The 16,256-nt window shown below is 49.8% G+C and overlaps 1 protein-coding gene, 1 non-coding gene and 1 pseudogene across 2 annotated transcripts; all 3 read right to left on the bottom strand.

The window, feature by feature from the left end:
* Positions 1–497: 497 nt before the first annotated feature.
* On the bottom strand, positions 498–16,111 carry LOC144123560 (uncharacterized). Its single transcript, XM_077656376.1, has 2 exons — positions 15,815–16,111; positions 498–1,499 (listed from the first exon to the last, which is right to left on the bottom strand). Exon 2 carries the CDS (start codon positions 1,476–1,478, stop codon positions 969–971), a length of 510 nt encoding a protein of 169 aa, XP_077512502.1. The 5' UTR covers positions 1,479–1,499; positions 15,815–16,111; the 3' UTR covers positions 498–968.
* LOC144126398 (U2 spliceosomal RNA) lies at positions 3,039–3,181 on the bottom strand (annotated as a pseudogene).
* Positions 3,483–3,555, bottom strand: TRNAK-UUU (transfer RNA lysine (anticodon UUU)). Its single transcript has one exon. It is a non-coding gene; the product is annotated as a tRNA-Lys (tRNA).
* Positions 16,112–16,256: the final 145 nt, after the last annotated feature.

Here is a 16,256-nt window from a genome sequence, read left to right on the forward strand (position 1 = left end):
TGCGTGCGCATTGGCGCCGCGCAAAATCGGATCATTCTAATAACAAAACCGGCCGATGGGGGCGGGAGTTTCAGTAGGCTATTTTCGTGGGTGTGGGGCTGCAAAGTTGAATGCAAGATGTCCAGTGTTACAGTATACGGCACCAGTAAGATGTCCACCACCTACGCACGGCTTTTAAGTGCATTGTCGCAAATGAGTTGATCAGGCGGGCAAACGGTAAAAGGCCAGAATATAATTGTTTGGCGAAGTGGCGTGACTTGCTTTGGATTCAGTTGCGCCGATGTGGATATTCTCTTTACTGATGGCCGCCACGACTGGCTGTGATGCAAAGCCCATTCATTGTGGTGCACGCTCGGGATGAAGAATCTTTGTTAAACGAACGTCACAATTGACACCGCGCGAGATGTACTGCGTTTCCCTCCACCGAAAATGCAGGTTAAAGGTAGCGCAGCTAGTAACTGACTGAGAGGAGAAAACGAGGCGTCACGTGGACACAGTTGCTGACGTACGAATTTCATTGTTGGTCACAGAAGGTGGTACTGTCGTGCATCTTTAGCCCATTGGCTTTTATGGAGGAGTGCGGTTATTCCTCCAACGAACGTGGACACGCATTGGCAGCATCCGCTCCCAAAAATAAAGTTTTTCTGTCTGTCTGTCCGCTCACAACAAGCAGCCGCCAGTGTGATCGTGAGGTCGCGCACAACGGATTGCACATCGAGTCCATAAAGTGTACAGAAGATACTTTGCCGTTATCATACCTTAGGAACTGTTGATTTCGGAACCAAGATATACCACTTGCCAGTCAGCGATCGTGGTTAGGTACACACAATGTGAGCTGGCACACATGTACTCAACGGGACATGTGAACCCGATATAACGAACATAATACAGTAGATCTCGTGCGTCTCCCACGAACGGTTTGCGCCGAAGTGCGCTATACTTTAGTCCAATCGACGTACGAAGCGCTGCTACACCGGAAGGCTCAATTTGCCGCTAGCGGCTACCGGCGGCCGCACGTCCGGACGGGCGCGCCGCTCGGTGAGAGCCTTCGACGAGTCGTCGTTGCACGGCGGCGGTGCGAAGAAGGAGGCAAGTAGCGCGCGAGGCCTCTCGGCAAGCGTGCAGAGGAATACGACCCAGACGACGGTCTCGATCGCAAAGCCCGTGCAAATGAGCGCCCGGCCGAGCGTTCGGTGGTGCAACTTGATCGCGAACAGGCCCATCACCAGGATGGCCACGGTGACGCCTAGCATGGCCAGCAGCGTGTCGTAAGTGCAGTCCCTGAAGCGTTTGATGCGCGAAGTGGCACCGTGCGGTCGCGCCTCTTCCAGCTGCTGCGGCGTGGCAGCAGAGATGACCGCGCGGCGGAGCCTCGCGCTGCTGCCCGTTGTTCCACCGGCCTTGAAGACCGTCGCCGCAAAGGCTGCACCGCCGCCGTTGCACACAGCCCTTGCCGCCGGGGTCTTGTCGGCGGCCATTGCACGGCTGTGTGACGGTGCCTGCGAGTGAGAAGGTCATCAGCATTATCATCGCAACTAAGTCCACTGCAATGCCACGGTCTCTCCCAATGACTGTCATTTAGCCGCCATCTGCGGCCACCTTATGTGCTCCCGTCGGCAGTGCTATGACGTTCGCGTGTGCGCCATTTGCAGCACACGTGACTGCTACGCATTTTCCTTTACACCTACGTTAGTGTTCGTGAATTCGGCATTAAATGCTTTCAGCTTCAAGTAAGAGTCATATGATGGTCATCGACAATCGTTGGACAATCGACTGTGCTGTGAGAGTGCCCTCCTGTAGGACGTCGTTACTTCCGCTGCCCCAGTGTTTCTTCTTGCTTTACAGCTTTTAGCTCCGGCGACCCCCCAGTCGAACGTTGTTCCGAAAGCGCGGCGAAGTTTGCGTCGAAATTGGCTCAAGGTTTCGCCGAAAGTCTCGTCAAAAATGTATCACAATTTCACAGAACAAAGATTTTCTCCGGGTCAGATGATATGCACAGAAAAGGGAGGTAACGGAGGCATACAGCATGATGTCTCTCGAACACGGTATGCGCTGTGACGCATCAGACACAAGGAAATAGAACTGTTAGCTGAATCCTGACCGGCGTTTGTTATAGTTTCCAGCGCGAGTGCATATTCGTGTTGTAAAAAAAAGGCACCTTTTTCTTGACTTGCCCTGTTTTTCAAGATTTCTTCTGTATCTAACTCGCATTGCAATTACTACGCGGTCGTCCTGAGTTCTCTCGTTGTTAACCTTTCGCAGTGCTTGCGCTTTTTCTAAATCTTAGTCAGCGTCACAAAATACCAAGAAGTGCAATGAAAGCAGATAAACTGAATGAATGCAGTGACAGTTTGGGGTGTGTGCTGATTGCTACATAAACGCACGTGTTATATTTTTGGCGGCAAATGCCGTGAATGAAGAAGGAAGATGGATGTAAATCTTGCGATGCGAGATGACGGTCTAGCTGTGTTCAAAAACCGCGAACTGATTCGGGACACAATTTGGAAGCAGAATAAGGCTGACGCTGACGAACGTCTAGGGACTGACGTGCAGTACATGTAAATGGAAGGGGGGAAAAGTATAATCGAGTAAGGTCGCACAGCATTCACCCAACGAGAGCGACCACATCTCAATAAAGATAATTTTATGATTTTGAAATTGGACGATGCTAAAGTACAAAAGTACATGCATCACACGCGGAGAACGCGGTGTGACGTACTTAGCGTGAAAAAAAAAATGCAGAGAAGCAAAGCAGTTACAATATGCACAGTGGTAGCGTATGTACCGACTTACTGCGTGGGACCTTCTTCGCCTTCCTCTTCGCAAGGCCGCTGTCTTGTCTTGAGCAACGTCACTAGCACTCTCATAGGCCACCTCATGCGACAAGAGTGGTCTGGCTGTCTGTTGCTGACAGGAAGAAAGAAAAGGAAAGCGCACAGGCCTGCTCATTGGCTCAAGACGAGCCACAATCGCTACCACGTGCAGATAGTAGGAGAGTTGAAAGATGGGATAGAGAGACAGGATAGTAAAGACGCGCTAAAGACAAGGCCGATCCCGGAGGTAGTGCAATACCGGGCCAACCGGTGGCGGGAGTGAAGCATCCTTCAAACTCTCCGCCACATTTCTAAAAATAAGTTCAATTGGACTCGTAACAGATACTCTACGCGGTCCGGACATGCATAGTCATGCATTCCTCAGACAACAGTGGAGTGGGAGGCCGTCTCCGTCACAACTCATAAAGTGAATTTGTTCGTTTCTCCCCGGGAGACTAAGAAAAAAAAAAACGACCATGTGCTGAGAGTTCAGTGCAGTTGGGAACCTCACGTGTTCAGATTCAATTCGGGATCGTGCCCTACAGCGCGCTTCGTAGTCCACGTTTTTGGATTTACACGTCAATTTCCATAATACGTGAATGCTACGTATTTCGAAAGAAATGGGTGTGCGAACGACGACAGTTGTGTGCGACCAAAAAAAAAAAAAAGCGCCCGAACGGGGGCTCGAACCCCGGACCGTTAGGTTAAAAGCCTAACGCTCTACCGACTGAGCTATCCGGGCGGACTTCTTAGCTGCGTTCTTAACATAAACTGGAGTTCGTTTTTGTCTGTTTTATTGCATGAAAATTCTGTGAAAAAAAAAAAGAACAACGAGACGAAAAAAAGAAAACTTACACGGGAATATTTCAGGCAGTCGTCAAAACGGCATAACACGAAGGGAAAATGTCTCGCTCCAGCTGTGCAGCTTGATGTAACGATTTTCTTCAGTTAGGCCACCCATATCGCGCCACTTGTGCATAGGGGAGACCGACGTCTATAATTTCTCTTGCAAAATACAGGCAATATAACCACACGATCACTTCTTCAAATAGCTGCTTTAGCGTACCCTGCACTATATACAGTCGACCCTCGCTGTAGCGAAGCGGCTTATAATGAAATTTTTTTTTTAATTGGTTTTTGGGGAAAGGAAATGGCGCAGTATCTGTCTCATATATCGTTGGACACCTGAACCGCGCCGTAAGGGAAGGGATAAAGGAGGTAGTGAAAGAAGAAAGGAAGAATAGGTACCGTAGTGGAGGGCTCCGGAATAATTTCGACCACCTGGGGATCTTTAACGTGCACTGAAATCGCACAGCACACGGGCGCCTTAGCGTTCTTCCTCCATAAAAACGCAGCCGCCGCGGTCGGGTTCGAACCCGGGAACTCCGGATCAGTAGTCGAGCGCCCTAACCACTGAGCCACCGCGGCGGCACTTATAACGAAATAATGTTTAAAATGAAGGAATAGCCATTCTCCTTGGAAACTCCCATAGAATCCTATGCGTTTGATATCTCAGAAAAGTGCAGTTTTGGGCTAGTTGGTATCGCATATTTTCAGAGAGATCTCGGTTTTATAAAGTAAAATTTTTCTACGACGGGATAAAACGAACGGAACTGACGATAACGCAGCGAGATATGGAAAGAGAAATGATAAGTGTAACGATAAGGGGCAGGAAGAGAGCAGAGTGGATCAGGGAACAAACGCGCATTAATGACAACCCAATCGAAATCAAGAAAAGAAATGGACTTGGGCAGGGCATGTGATGCAAAGGCAAGATAACCGCTGGTCCTTAGGGGTAACGGATTGGATATCAAGAGAAGGCAAGCGTAGCAGGTTAGGTGGGCGGATGAGATTAAGAAGTTTGCAGGCATAGGGTGGGCGCAGCTGGCAAAGGACACGGTTAATTGGAGAGACATGGGCGAAGCCTTTGTCGTGCACTAGGCATAGACAGGCTGATGATGATGATGATGATGATGATGATGAAATACCAAACTTCATGGGACACACTGGTATCCCTCCTCGTCGCCTGTGCCAGCGGCGATCGTGACTTCCACGTGCGCGGACTCCGGGAATGTGGAGACAAGGCACTCCTGGGACTCTGTTCTTTCCCCAACCTTGTCGTGACGTCACGGCAGCGCGCTGTTTACTTCGGAAAGGGTTGCTCCGCCCACGTTCAGGACCGGCGAACAGAATTCCTCCACGACAAAAAAGTAGTCCGCTGTTAAAACTTCTGTTACCTAAACAAGAAGCTAATCAGGAGAAAAAAGTTATAAGCTCTAGAATTTTGATATCCGGCTCGCTTAATAAAGATAAACATTAAAAAGCTGATTTCATGTACCTTTATGACTGGCTAGCGGAGTAATACAGTACGCCGCGGACCGTGGCCCAGTGTTAACAACTGCTGTTTTTTTTTTAAGTTGTATCCTACATGCCCGAGGGGATAAAGGAGGAACTCGCGGCGTGGAACGGTCTCTCTCGCTGCTGGCCCAAACTTGCACTGCCCCCGAGGAACCCTTTCGCTGCCCGCCGACCCCCGAACCCAACGCCGGTCGACAACAACGACTGGTGAGCTACCGAACGTCTATTTTATCGGATAGAACATTCTTCCGCAATGTGCTTTACCTCGCGTTAGGACAATAAACTATTTCCTAGCGTGCCCTGCCGTTGCCTATTTCGTCCGGACCTGCCGTGGCTGCTACTCTACGCCGCGGGTTGGTGAAACGTGTCGCGTTTCACATGCTGTGACTGGACCGAAAATGTTCGGTGTAGTCGGTGAGGCCGCAGTGCGATTTTCGGTCACTGCATGCTTTCACATGCAACACCGACACAGCGAATTCGGTCGAAGGGACAGGCAAGGTTTGCATAGTCAACCCATTATTAAACGCAGCAGAAACTTCACACGGAATGTGTTGATGATTTTATAACCAGCGTATTCTTAGATGCAAGGCACTATTTCGTACGTTTTGATTAGAAGAAACAGTTTTGCTTCCACCGCGGCAACAGCTTCCACGTGACCCCACGTCGCACGCTGTCTTGGCGCTCCCCACTGGTCAGTCGTAGAGCGAACACACCGACACTGCCAACCGGACGGAACTCGATCGCAAGCCGTCTGCAACTAGACCGACGGCCCTCCCAAGTCGCAGAGCGACAGAATTCGCAGCGTCGCAGGAGAAAATCGCATGCATGTGAAACGGGCCAAAGGCGTGAGCGAGACGCTGGCTCGCATTCTCGGTAAAGAAGTGGGGCTAACAACGCATTAACCGACTACCACCAACGGGCGCCTTCTCCCCCGCCCGAAACACCATTACCCTAAAGAAAGGGCCCAAGACATTGTATACAAGATCCCCTGCTCTGTCTGCCCGGCCTCGTAGGTAAGGGAAACAAAGAACTTCGCCGAACGAATGAGTCAACACAAAGCAGAAGTCCGACAAATGAACCATCAACGCAGCGATGTGGCCGAACACTGCGAGGCATGCGACCATCGAATTGACTTTGACGGCACTATTGTACTGGAAACCGAAGATAACCCGCGCAGGAGGCCTCTACTCGTGTCGTGGCACATCCAACAGATATGAAAGAATGTTAATCGCTCCCTGGGGACACTTCCCTCTTCTTACATCCATGGTTTGCGGCCACTGACCCGGAAGTCTTCCACACGAGGGCTAATTAAAAATCCAAGCTGCGCCTCGCCCGTAGTCACACCATGAAGAAGGGACCGGGACGTCGTTCTTTTTTTTTCCAAAAACTAACTTGGTTGGCGTCAGTAATCTTTCTCCTGAATCGACGTGACAATGTTCGAGGAATGTCTTTTCCCCTTTCCTTCGACGAACTGTGAGAGCATCAGCACCGCCACCTGCCGTGGGCGGTACCACTAGTGTCTACGTCTGCTCGTTTGCTTGGACATCTTTCCCCAGTCAGGGATATGAGGAATACGAAGGGTATTTAACGGACTGCGTGTTTGGTACCGAGAGACTCCCGTTTGCTAAGAGACTTCCGTCTGCTCAGAAGCTCGCTTTTACTGAGAAACATTCTCAGTTGCTCCTACTTGTACATTATGTAAATAGTCTGTGTAAAGTTTTTCTTGCCTTTCCTTCATAACCGCGTCTCCGATCTTTCTCATCCCTTCTCCGGCCCGACCACGCTACCTGAATCCCAACACCGTCCAGCTTGCTTTTGAGCGCCTGCATTCCGACTGCCTCGATATGCCATATGTATTATAAAATAAAATGCAGGGTCAGGCATTTTATTTTATAATTTTTCAGGATGTCTCAATATACAACATAGATTGACTGTATGCACATATTATTTTGTTTATTCATGAAAGACCCGCCGAGGTGGCTCAGTGACTTTGGGTTCGGCTGCTCACCCAAAGATCGCGGGATCGAATCTCGGCCACGTAGGCCGCATTTCGATGCAGGCGAAAAGCAAAATCGCTCAACGTGCGATGTGAGCGCAAGTTAAAGAAAGCCCCGGTGGTTTAAATTATTCCGGAGCCCTCTACTACCGGGTCCCTGATAGTCCATGTTTCGCATCGCCTCGATAAGTGGCCCGATAGGTAAGAGCACCGGTGAAGATTATCGCTGCGATACTCTGTAGGGGGGATAAGAAAATAAGTGTTATAATCTTCTGGCCGAGGCGTTGCTCAGCTGCATAACTGCGGGTCTCAAGCGCGAGTAAGCAGTCTGTCATTCCTGCGCAGCTAGCCCCATCGAGGCCAGTCTGTTTCTGCCGCTGTATTGACTGGCTTTCTTGTGAAACACGCAGCAGCCCGCCCACATGAATCCTGCGCCCGAAGCCGCTGCCTCTGCCCCCTCCGCGCTGGACGACCTTGCCGATCAGATCCGCGACGAGCTGACCGTGAGGGCGAGTGAGGTCATCGCTCGGGCTCTGAGGAATCTGAAGATGGAGCTGGACCTGGTCGTGGCCAGCCAGGCGCTGGCCTTTGACAGGATGCACGACAGAATCGTCGAACTGAGGGAGCACGTCAGGGACACGACTCGAGGTGAGAGGGTCGACCGCTGACGAGAACGAAGAAGGCCGCTCCGGGACTCGCGTGCGCTCCAAGAAGAGCGCCCGTCGCCGGCAGCTGTGCGCATGCCAGTGGAATCATGAACTGCGAGAACATTGTTCGAACGGAAAGGCGACAACGCCATTCTCCAAGTTTAGCGACTGCAACGGACTTGTTTGTCGAATGGCGTGCTCAATTCTCGGCCGCTTTTCGTGGTGCGTACTTACGGCATGAAGTGTATCCCTTTGGAACTGCAACAGTATGTATATAGTTGACGGAAAGGAATTGACCAGAGAAGAGCCCTCCATCACGTAACGCGGAGGCATGCATGTCTAAGCTCTCTGTGGATTTTTGTTCGTCGTTTGGAACAGGTCGTAATTTTACGTTGCCGCTGACGTAAGCGCTTTTTACGCGCTGTTTGTTTTTAGCTGCTTAGAGCAGCGAGCTCGAGACAGTATATACCAGAGTCGACGCTTCGTCTGTTGCTTCAGTGTTACATGCAGTTTCGCCTATTTGTTGGCGTCTGTTGACGGAACAAGTGCTCTTTTAGCAAGAACGGTGCCGGTAACCTGCTCGCGCGCTAGAAGCCTGAAATGTCGTGAAGGAACTGTTAATTTTTTTACTAATCCGAGGCTCCTGAACTGAAAGGCTGGCTCGAGTAAGGACGTGTAAGTAGAAGGCAGCCTGCTACCCGCAGGGTACTTCTATGATGGCAGCCATGTGAAAGTCAGCCGAAATGCGGGCTGGGCTGTCCCGCTGATACCTAAATGTTGTGCTGGTGTGAATACTAATCATGCGTGAAAAAATAAAAACCTGGGCATTCCAGCGGTCGCAACCTGTGCCTGCCTGGTGTTCGCGCTTATAACTGTTCTCCGTACAACCGTGTAAACAGCAGCAAGAAAAGTGTGGCTTCGAAATACTTCTGCTGTGCTACAGGACAACCCGTATAATTTACAACTAGTAATGTGCTCGAGGTTTCCTGTCATCTGGGAGTTAGGAAAACGGATGTTTGCACAAGCGCGTGTTACGACGCGTTCGGCCCCGAGAAAGTCACCTGTGTGATTTCCGGTCAGAAAAGGAAATGTCCTGTAGTGTGTTTCCACTGCTTCATTTGTTTTTTGACAACTATGCGTGCATGCACGTTTATAGCCTGGCGTAAATATTACAACGGATTCACATCGCTGCATCGCCTCTTGTTTCATCGTGACACCCAACACACGTGTTATTTCTTTGTTCAAGAAATGGGGCGGATTTATAAAAACTTCTTAAAGGTGCTCTGTGGAAAAATAGAAGTTGGTTTGTGTCGATAGGGTGCCACGTTCTAATCAGAGGACGCTCTCACCACAAACAGAGCTTTTATAAATTATAGAAAAAACTAAAAAAAAACAAGAAAAACTAGAAAGGACTAAACAACGAAACACGGACGTCGCCGCCACGACTAGAATTCGCAAGTGTAATGCGTGCCCCTCGGCAGCCTACGCATATCTCGGAGGCTACGCTACATAGCCATTCACTTCAAAACGGCGGCAACCAGTCCTCTTCGTTGAGGACGTCACGAGTGTGAATAGAGTGGCGGGAAGATTTAAATGTCCAATTTATTCCCTGATATGCATGCTTCTTGTGCTGCTGAACGACAAACGTCAACATAGACAGAAAAACCCAGGAAATCAGTTTTTACTGTAAACAATTAGATGGGACTGTCCTTAATGCCCCTTTAACTTACGGTTTGGGTCACGCGTTTTGCCCCTGGTTGCTATACTTCACCGCATTTACGTTTTCGTGGATCTTTTCCTCTGCCGACTGCTTCCAAACTGCAGCCATTTTCTATATTGGCTGAACGTGAGCCATTGTCTAGTTCGTCATCGAAGAATTGAGAGCTGGTCCATTTTGAACCCGCCAGATTCTATTTCGTGGCCACCAATCATTCCCGGAATCATTTACGCATGGCGAGCAGCGCAGAGGAATACCCACAGAAAAATCTCGCACTTTTTTTTGTATTTATTGACTTAGCAATGAAAGTCTGCAAATTTCTTTGCTTCTCCGCGTTACGAACAAATATTTGACGTCATGTATGACGGGCAGTTGTATCTATTGCGGTTTGTACTGTAGGCGCCTTGACGTCAGCGGGCACGCAGGAAAATGCAGTTGCCGGTGACGTGGCTTATAAACCTTTGACGCGAAAATATTCTAGTTCACTGTAGCGACACATACGCGACTTCACGCTGCATCCATGTTCAGCCAACTGGCGGCAACATGAGTTCGTCCCCTAGTCTGCGGAGTGAAACCAACTGGACGACTATATTTGTTATGGCCACGATGAGCTAAAGAAAATGACGGGAAAAGTTTTTAGCAACGCCTTCTTAACCGGAATGGGGAACCTGCGCTGCCAAGGTGTCACTGCAATTGTTCCATTCGGTGACTCAAAACTGCTTTTGTCAGCCGCTTGGGCCGCTGCAAACGCGAGAACACTTTCTGCGCGATTAGATACCCGCGTTTGGCTGACAGCATTCATTGCCTAGCTTCTCTCGGCGTAGCCCAGATAGCTGACGCACGGCACGTGCGCCTTCGACAGAGCGCGGAGGCTCACGCCAATAAGCGCCTGAAGGTGGCGCGGAAAAGTACTAAGGGTACTACCCAAAACTGCATGCTCTTCACGCTAGGCAGTATGTTATGGCGCTGTAATAGGCACCGCAAACTTCAGCGCAAGTTCTCCATAGGTGGCATAAGGAGAGCACAGCACGGCGCAGAAGTGAGGGCTAAGCGATACAGAAGAGACGCTTATCGCAATCGGTTGCTTGCGCTGAGCCCTAAGCGTTGCTCTAGATATCAAGAGAGATAACACGAAATATTCGGGTGTCCTGGTGTTAGTAACTTGTTGCAGCGAAAATCACTTCTTTGTATCAGAATATCGTGCTGTATTTTACGCCAATGGCTCAGTACAAAAAATAACAGCAATATTTCATCTCACCTCCTCTTTGAACAGATGGCGTGGCTCTGGCGATAACGAAGTGCGCGCTAGGCGCAGCACAACGGCGTGAACGCAGTGCAGCTTGAAATATGCCTTGGCACTGCGGGTTGTTTGCCATATCGTGCATGGAGCATGGCTTGCTCCATCACAAGTAAAATTGCTCGCATATAAATCACCTGTAAGACCCAAATCGGAATATGCATCTGCCATCTGGAGCCCACATCAAGCGTATCTAATCACTGCATTAGAAGCCGTTCAAAATCGGGCCACCCAATTCGTTCATACCGCATATTCATACGACGAGAGTGTTTCATCTTTGAAAGCAAAATCTGGACTTCCATCCCGCTCTTCACGTCGCCGCATCGCAAGCCTCACCCCTTCTTTTTTATTCTCCTCTCAATCAAGCACTGTATATGACACCCGCATAGCTCACCACACCAGTCATCCACTTCAAGTTGCGCACACGCCATCGCATCCCACTACGTTTTCTGCTTCTTTCTTTTTTCGAGCAGCTGCAGACTGGAACGGCCTACCCCATGCGATCGTCGCCATCGCCTCATCATCTGCGTTTAAAGATCGTGTAAGTGATCATCTTCAATGATACATAATCATCGCCGTTTGTTTTCCTATACTCAACTGTAATCCCACCCCTTATGTAACGCCCCCTTGAATGGGGGACTTCAAGGAATAAAACTGAACTGAACTGAACACCATTCAAAGCCAATTTGTTTTGACACATCACTGCTCGTCTGCCACGTAAGCATGAAAATCACGGACACCGTTTGGTGGAACGTGAACATAATCAATGAGTTAGAAAGGTACTGTTGGTCTAAAAATTGTTAAGCGGAAAACAAAAGTAATGTCAGCAGTCTCGGAAAAGAACAGTAGTTTACAATTGGTACAATTATACTCTTGATTTCAATTAGGATGTCATTAACACGCGTTTGCCCCCCCCCCCCCCCCCCCCCTGCCCCCTTCCGGTATTAACGTTACACCTATCATTTTCCTTTACATAGCTCGCTGTGTGGTCCTCAATCGTAAGCTGAACCCTTTTCGTCATCCCCCACGTTTCTTCCCCGTAGGTGAGTACTGGTAAGATACAGCTCTTGTACACTTTTCTCTTGAGGTATATTGGTAAACTGCTATTCATGATCTCAGAGAACCCACCATATGCGCTGAACCTCGCTCTTATTCTCCTAGTTATTTCGCTCTCGTGATTCAGATCTTCGGTCGCTACGTGCCCTAGGTAGACGTATTCCCTTACTTACGTTAAGACTGCGAACTGGGCGAGTTGGTACTGATTCATATTTGAACAGCGCAATAAAACAACGGTACACAACCAGACTGGACGTTGTGTTAACGCTCGTCTCAGCGAGCACCAGGGGTCCCGAGATAATGGGTCATCTTGTAACCTTGGCGGAAAATCTTCAAGCGCCGACCAATCGTTAAAAAGGATGACGTTTCGGCCCCGGCTTACGGGGGCCTTGTTCACAATGAAAGAAAGACAGTAGTGAAGGTAGGTTATATAGGTTTCATGGTATGACGCAAGCAGCGGGAGTATATCGGGGGTAGATTGCCTTCGTTGCGATTAAGCGTGTTTGCTGTCGTCTGAATATAAAAAGATTCCAGGTAAAGCCTTGTCGTCTTGCTCTTTTCTTTTCCGATTATCTTCGAGCCGTCCCAGTCGATGTCATGGCCCTCGGAGATAGCATGATCAGCCAGTGCGTTTGTTGCCACGCGCTTGTTCTTGACATCGTTTTGGTGCTGCTGCAATCTTTTCCGAAAATCACCTGTTTCACCGATATAGACATGCTCACAATCAGCGCAAGGAACCCTATACACGATGCCCGGGAACTACTTCATCTTGTCTTTCACTGTAACCAACGCGTGTCGCAGCTTCTGCGTGGGTACATGTGCGACGTCGACTTCGTACGACTGGAATATGCGGGATAAACTTTCACTTACTCCGGGGACGTAGGGTATCGGAATCCTTTTCTTCTCTCGCTGGGGTTGCTGTGGCGGCGGGTGAGCTAGGCGATTCTCGGATTTTTTAATAAAAGAACTGGGATAGCCCGAAGCCATCATGTCGCGGCGAACGGTGTCCAGATCTGTCTTTTTCTCTTCCAGCGTAGAGCAGAGGTTCTCCGATCGGCGGACAAGCGAGGCAACAACGGACTTCTTGTGACAGGTCGGGTGTACGGAACTGAAGTTGAGGTACAAGCCAGTGTGCGTGTTCTTCCGGAATACACTGAATGATATTCCAGGGCCGTCGCGTTTCACCAGAACGTCCAAAAAAGGCAGACGGCCATCTACTTCCTCTTCCGTGGTAAACTGTATGGCCGGTTCCATGCTGTTCAGGTGCAAAAGGAATGTACTCACAGCCGCTTTCTTGATTATGCAGAAACAGTCGTCCACATAACGAAGAAAGACTTTCGGGCGCGGCGTGAAGCATGAAAGGGCGCGGGACTCCAGTGACTCCATTGTTAAGTTCGCAGCGGTGACAGAAATTGATGCTCCCATAGCCGTACCATGAACCTGTTTATATATGCTCTCCTGGAACGTGAAGTAGGTGTTGGACAAACAGAACTGAAGAAGTCTGCTGAGGTCTGGAACTTCAATGGGTGTTCTTTCGGGTAGGGTTGCATCCGCCTGTAGCGCATCTGTGCAAACCTTCACGGCCAGGTCAGTGGGCACGCTCGTAAACAGTGACTTCACGTCAAATAACACCAAAATTTCGTCGTCTTCTACAACCATGTTGCGAACCTTTTCAATGAAGTCGTGTGAGTTGTGCACGTGCATTTCGCTTTTACCGACCAAAGGGGAGATAACACGATGCAAATAGTTCGACAGCTTGTGAAGCGGGGAGCGGGTGAAATCGACGATTGGGCGCATTGGGTTGCCTTCTTTGTGGATCATTGGCAGTCCATACAGAGCGGGAGCAGAACCATTGTGGCAGAGGAGGAAGTAGTAGAGGGACTTGTGTTGTGGCGGGACAAAGGAGAAGACGTCAGCCAAAAGTTTCTGCAAGTCCCTTTGCACCTTTGAAGTGGGGTCCCGATTAAGTGGCAAGTAGGTTGTCTCATCTTCCAGCATGCTCGTCATCTTGTTCACGTGTTCTCGTTTGTCCAAGACGACCGTTGCGTTTCCCTTGTCCGCGGGCAGGATCACGATGTTCTCATTGCCGCGCAATCTTTTTAGTGCCTTTCTTTCTTCGGGCAAAAGAGGATCAAGTCCTTGATGCCGGTTCAGCTTGGACAGCACGCTGACGACACGGGTGCGTGCCTCGTCGCGACGGGACGGCTCCACATTCTTGACCGCAGTTTCCACGGCGCATACCATCTTTTTTATGTCCGGCTCTGGTCCCAAATTGAAATTGAGACCGAGGCTCAACACTGAGAGCTCCGCGTCGTCCAGTTTCTGTGACGAAAGGCTGTGCACAGTGGTGCGGTTAGCAGTTCTGGAAATGTCCAAGCGACGAGGTAGTAGCCTTTGAAGCTTTCTCTCGTGCACGGCTTCGTCCCGATGTGAGCGGACACCAGCATGGAAGTTGGCGTGCAGCTGGATGCTGGCAAAATCATCGGGGCACTTGTACTCGAGCCGGCGGCGTGCGAAGAAGGCTTCGTTTTTTAGTGAGCGGACCTGTTCTCTGCAGACCATGATCCTAGCTTGTAGAAGAAGGCGTTCGGCTTTCGAAACAACGTGAACACCAAAGCGGCTTGCAACGGGCCTGTTCAGGCGTAAGGAGCGAGGAATCACATCCCGTGCCTTGCAGGTTAAGTTGAATTGAAGATGACCTTGAAATGCTGATGCACGGGTTTCTAAAGAAATGAAGCGGCGAATCTCAGTGATGATCGGTTGGCCATACGCCTCACGAAGTGCGATGAAATCCAGGGTTCGACGGAAACCCGTCTGGTCGGGTATTTTCATGGCGGAAAATCTTCAAGCGCCGACCAATCGTTAAAAAGGATGACGTTTCGGCCCCGGCTTACGGGGGCCTTGTTCACAATGAAAGTTCACCTTGCAATGTTCACCTTGCAATTAATGTTCACCTTGCCCGTCACTGGAGAGAAGGTACATCCACCCCCCTGTTTTCTAACACAGTCATCTTAGGTAAACATGACAGCCTAACACGTAAAATATTAGAGGCTTTTCACATCCGCTTGGAAACAGATAGTTGCATTTGTGACCCTTCTGTCACACTAACTGATAAAGAGATTATGTACTTATCCGGCCAAGATGTGTAGCTTTGCGCTCTTGCCGATTGTCACCGTTGTGGGCATGATGATTAGCTTTTGCGTTTTCTTTTTCTTTTGTTTTCTCTCTAGTTTGTGTTTGTTGTTCCTAGTATATAAGAGATCTTTGCCGTGAATAAAAATCTAGTTGCGAGTCAGCGCTTCTGGTGTCCATTCTTCGTTCTGTCCCGTTGTTGCATTGCGCTGTTCAAACATGTATTCCCTTACCACTTCCAGCACCTCGCATGGTAGCGAGCAGTTTGCCAATATCCCTCAAGAGAAAAGTATACAAGAGCTGTATCTTACCGGCACTCACCTACGGGGCAGAAACGTGGAGGATAGCGAAAAGGGTTCAACTTACGATTGAGGACCACACAGCGAGCTATGGAAAGGAGAATGATAGGTGTAACGTTAATACCGGAAGCGGGCAGAGTGGGCGAGGGAACAAACGCGTGTTAATGACATCCTAGTTGAAATCAAGAAGAAGAAATGGGCTTGGACAGGGCATATTATGCTAGGGCAAGATAACCGATGGTCGTTAATGGCAACGGACTGGATTCTAAGGGAAGGGAAGCGTAGCAGGGGGCGGCAGAAAGGTGGGCGTATGAGGCTAAGAAATTTGCAGGGATAGGGTTGGCGCAGCTGGCAAAGGACAGGGTTAATTGGAAAGACATGGGAGAGGTCTTTGCCCTGCAATGGGCGTAGTCAGGCTGATGATGACGATGAAAGCTATAAAATGTTCTCGCTGAAATAAAATAGGCTCCTTCACGTTGTGTTAAAGTTGTGTCCTTACTTTGTCTTAAGAGCCGGCTCCAAGGGCCCTTCCCTGGGTGTACTCCGGAACGGGCGTCGAAAAGGAGCATGCATCTCCATATTCCTGGTGCTGGCCTGCTTCCCTCTCGAGCCGACGGAGAGGATTTCAAGCCATGAAGATAAGTGGTTGGGGGGCGCTGAAAGGACAACTTAAATCGCTAAGAAAAGTTCTGGGAACCTGAAAGAGCTTCAAGCCATGATGAAGAGTCACCGAGAGCCCCGCGTTACTCCGATTGTTGTAAACCGGACCCCGCTTCCGACGCGCACGCAAGCGCCAGTGCGCTGGCGCCGATATCTAGCGCGGACAGATATCGGCGCCCCGCCGAGGATCGCTGGCGTCTCCTGCAGTGCGCATGCGCAGACCGGTTCTCGCGTACGCCGAGAGCGCCGACGCTGAGCGCGTACGCCCAGGAAGCACCCTC

This window comes from Amblyomma americanum, chromosome 3 (genome assembly GCF_052857255.1).
Source record: "Amblyomma americanum isolate KBUSLIRL-KWMA chromosome 3, ASM5285725v1, whole genome shotgun sequence".
In the NCBI taxonomy this organism is placed as follows: Eukaryota; Metazoa; Arthropoda; class Arachnida; order Ixodida; family Ixodidae; genus Amblyomma; species Amblyomma americanum.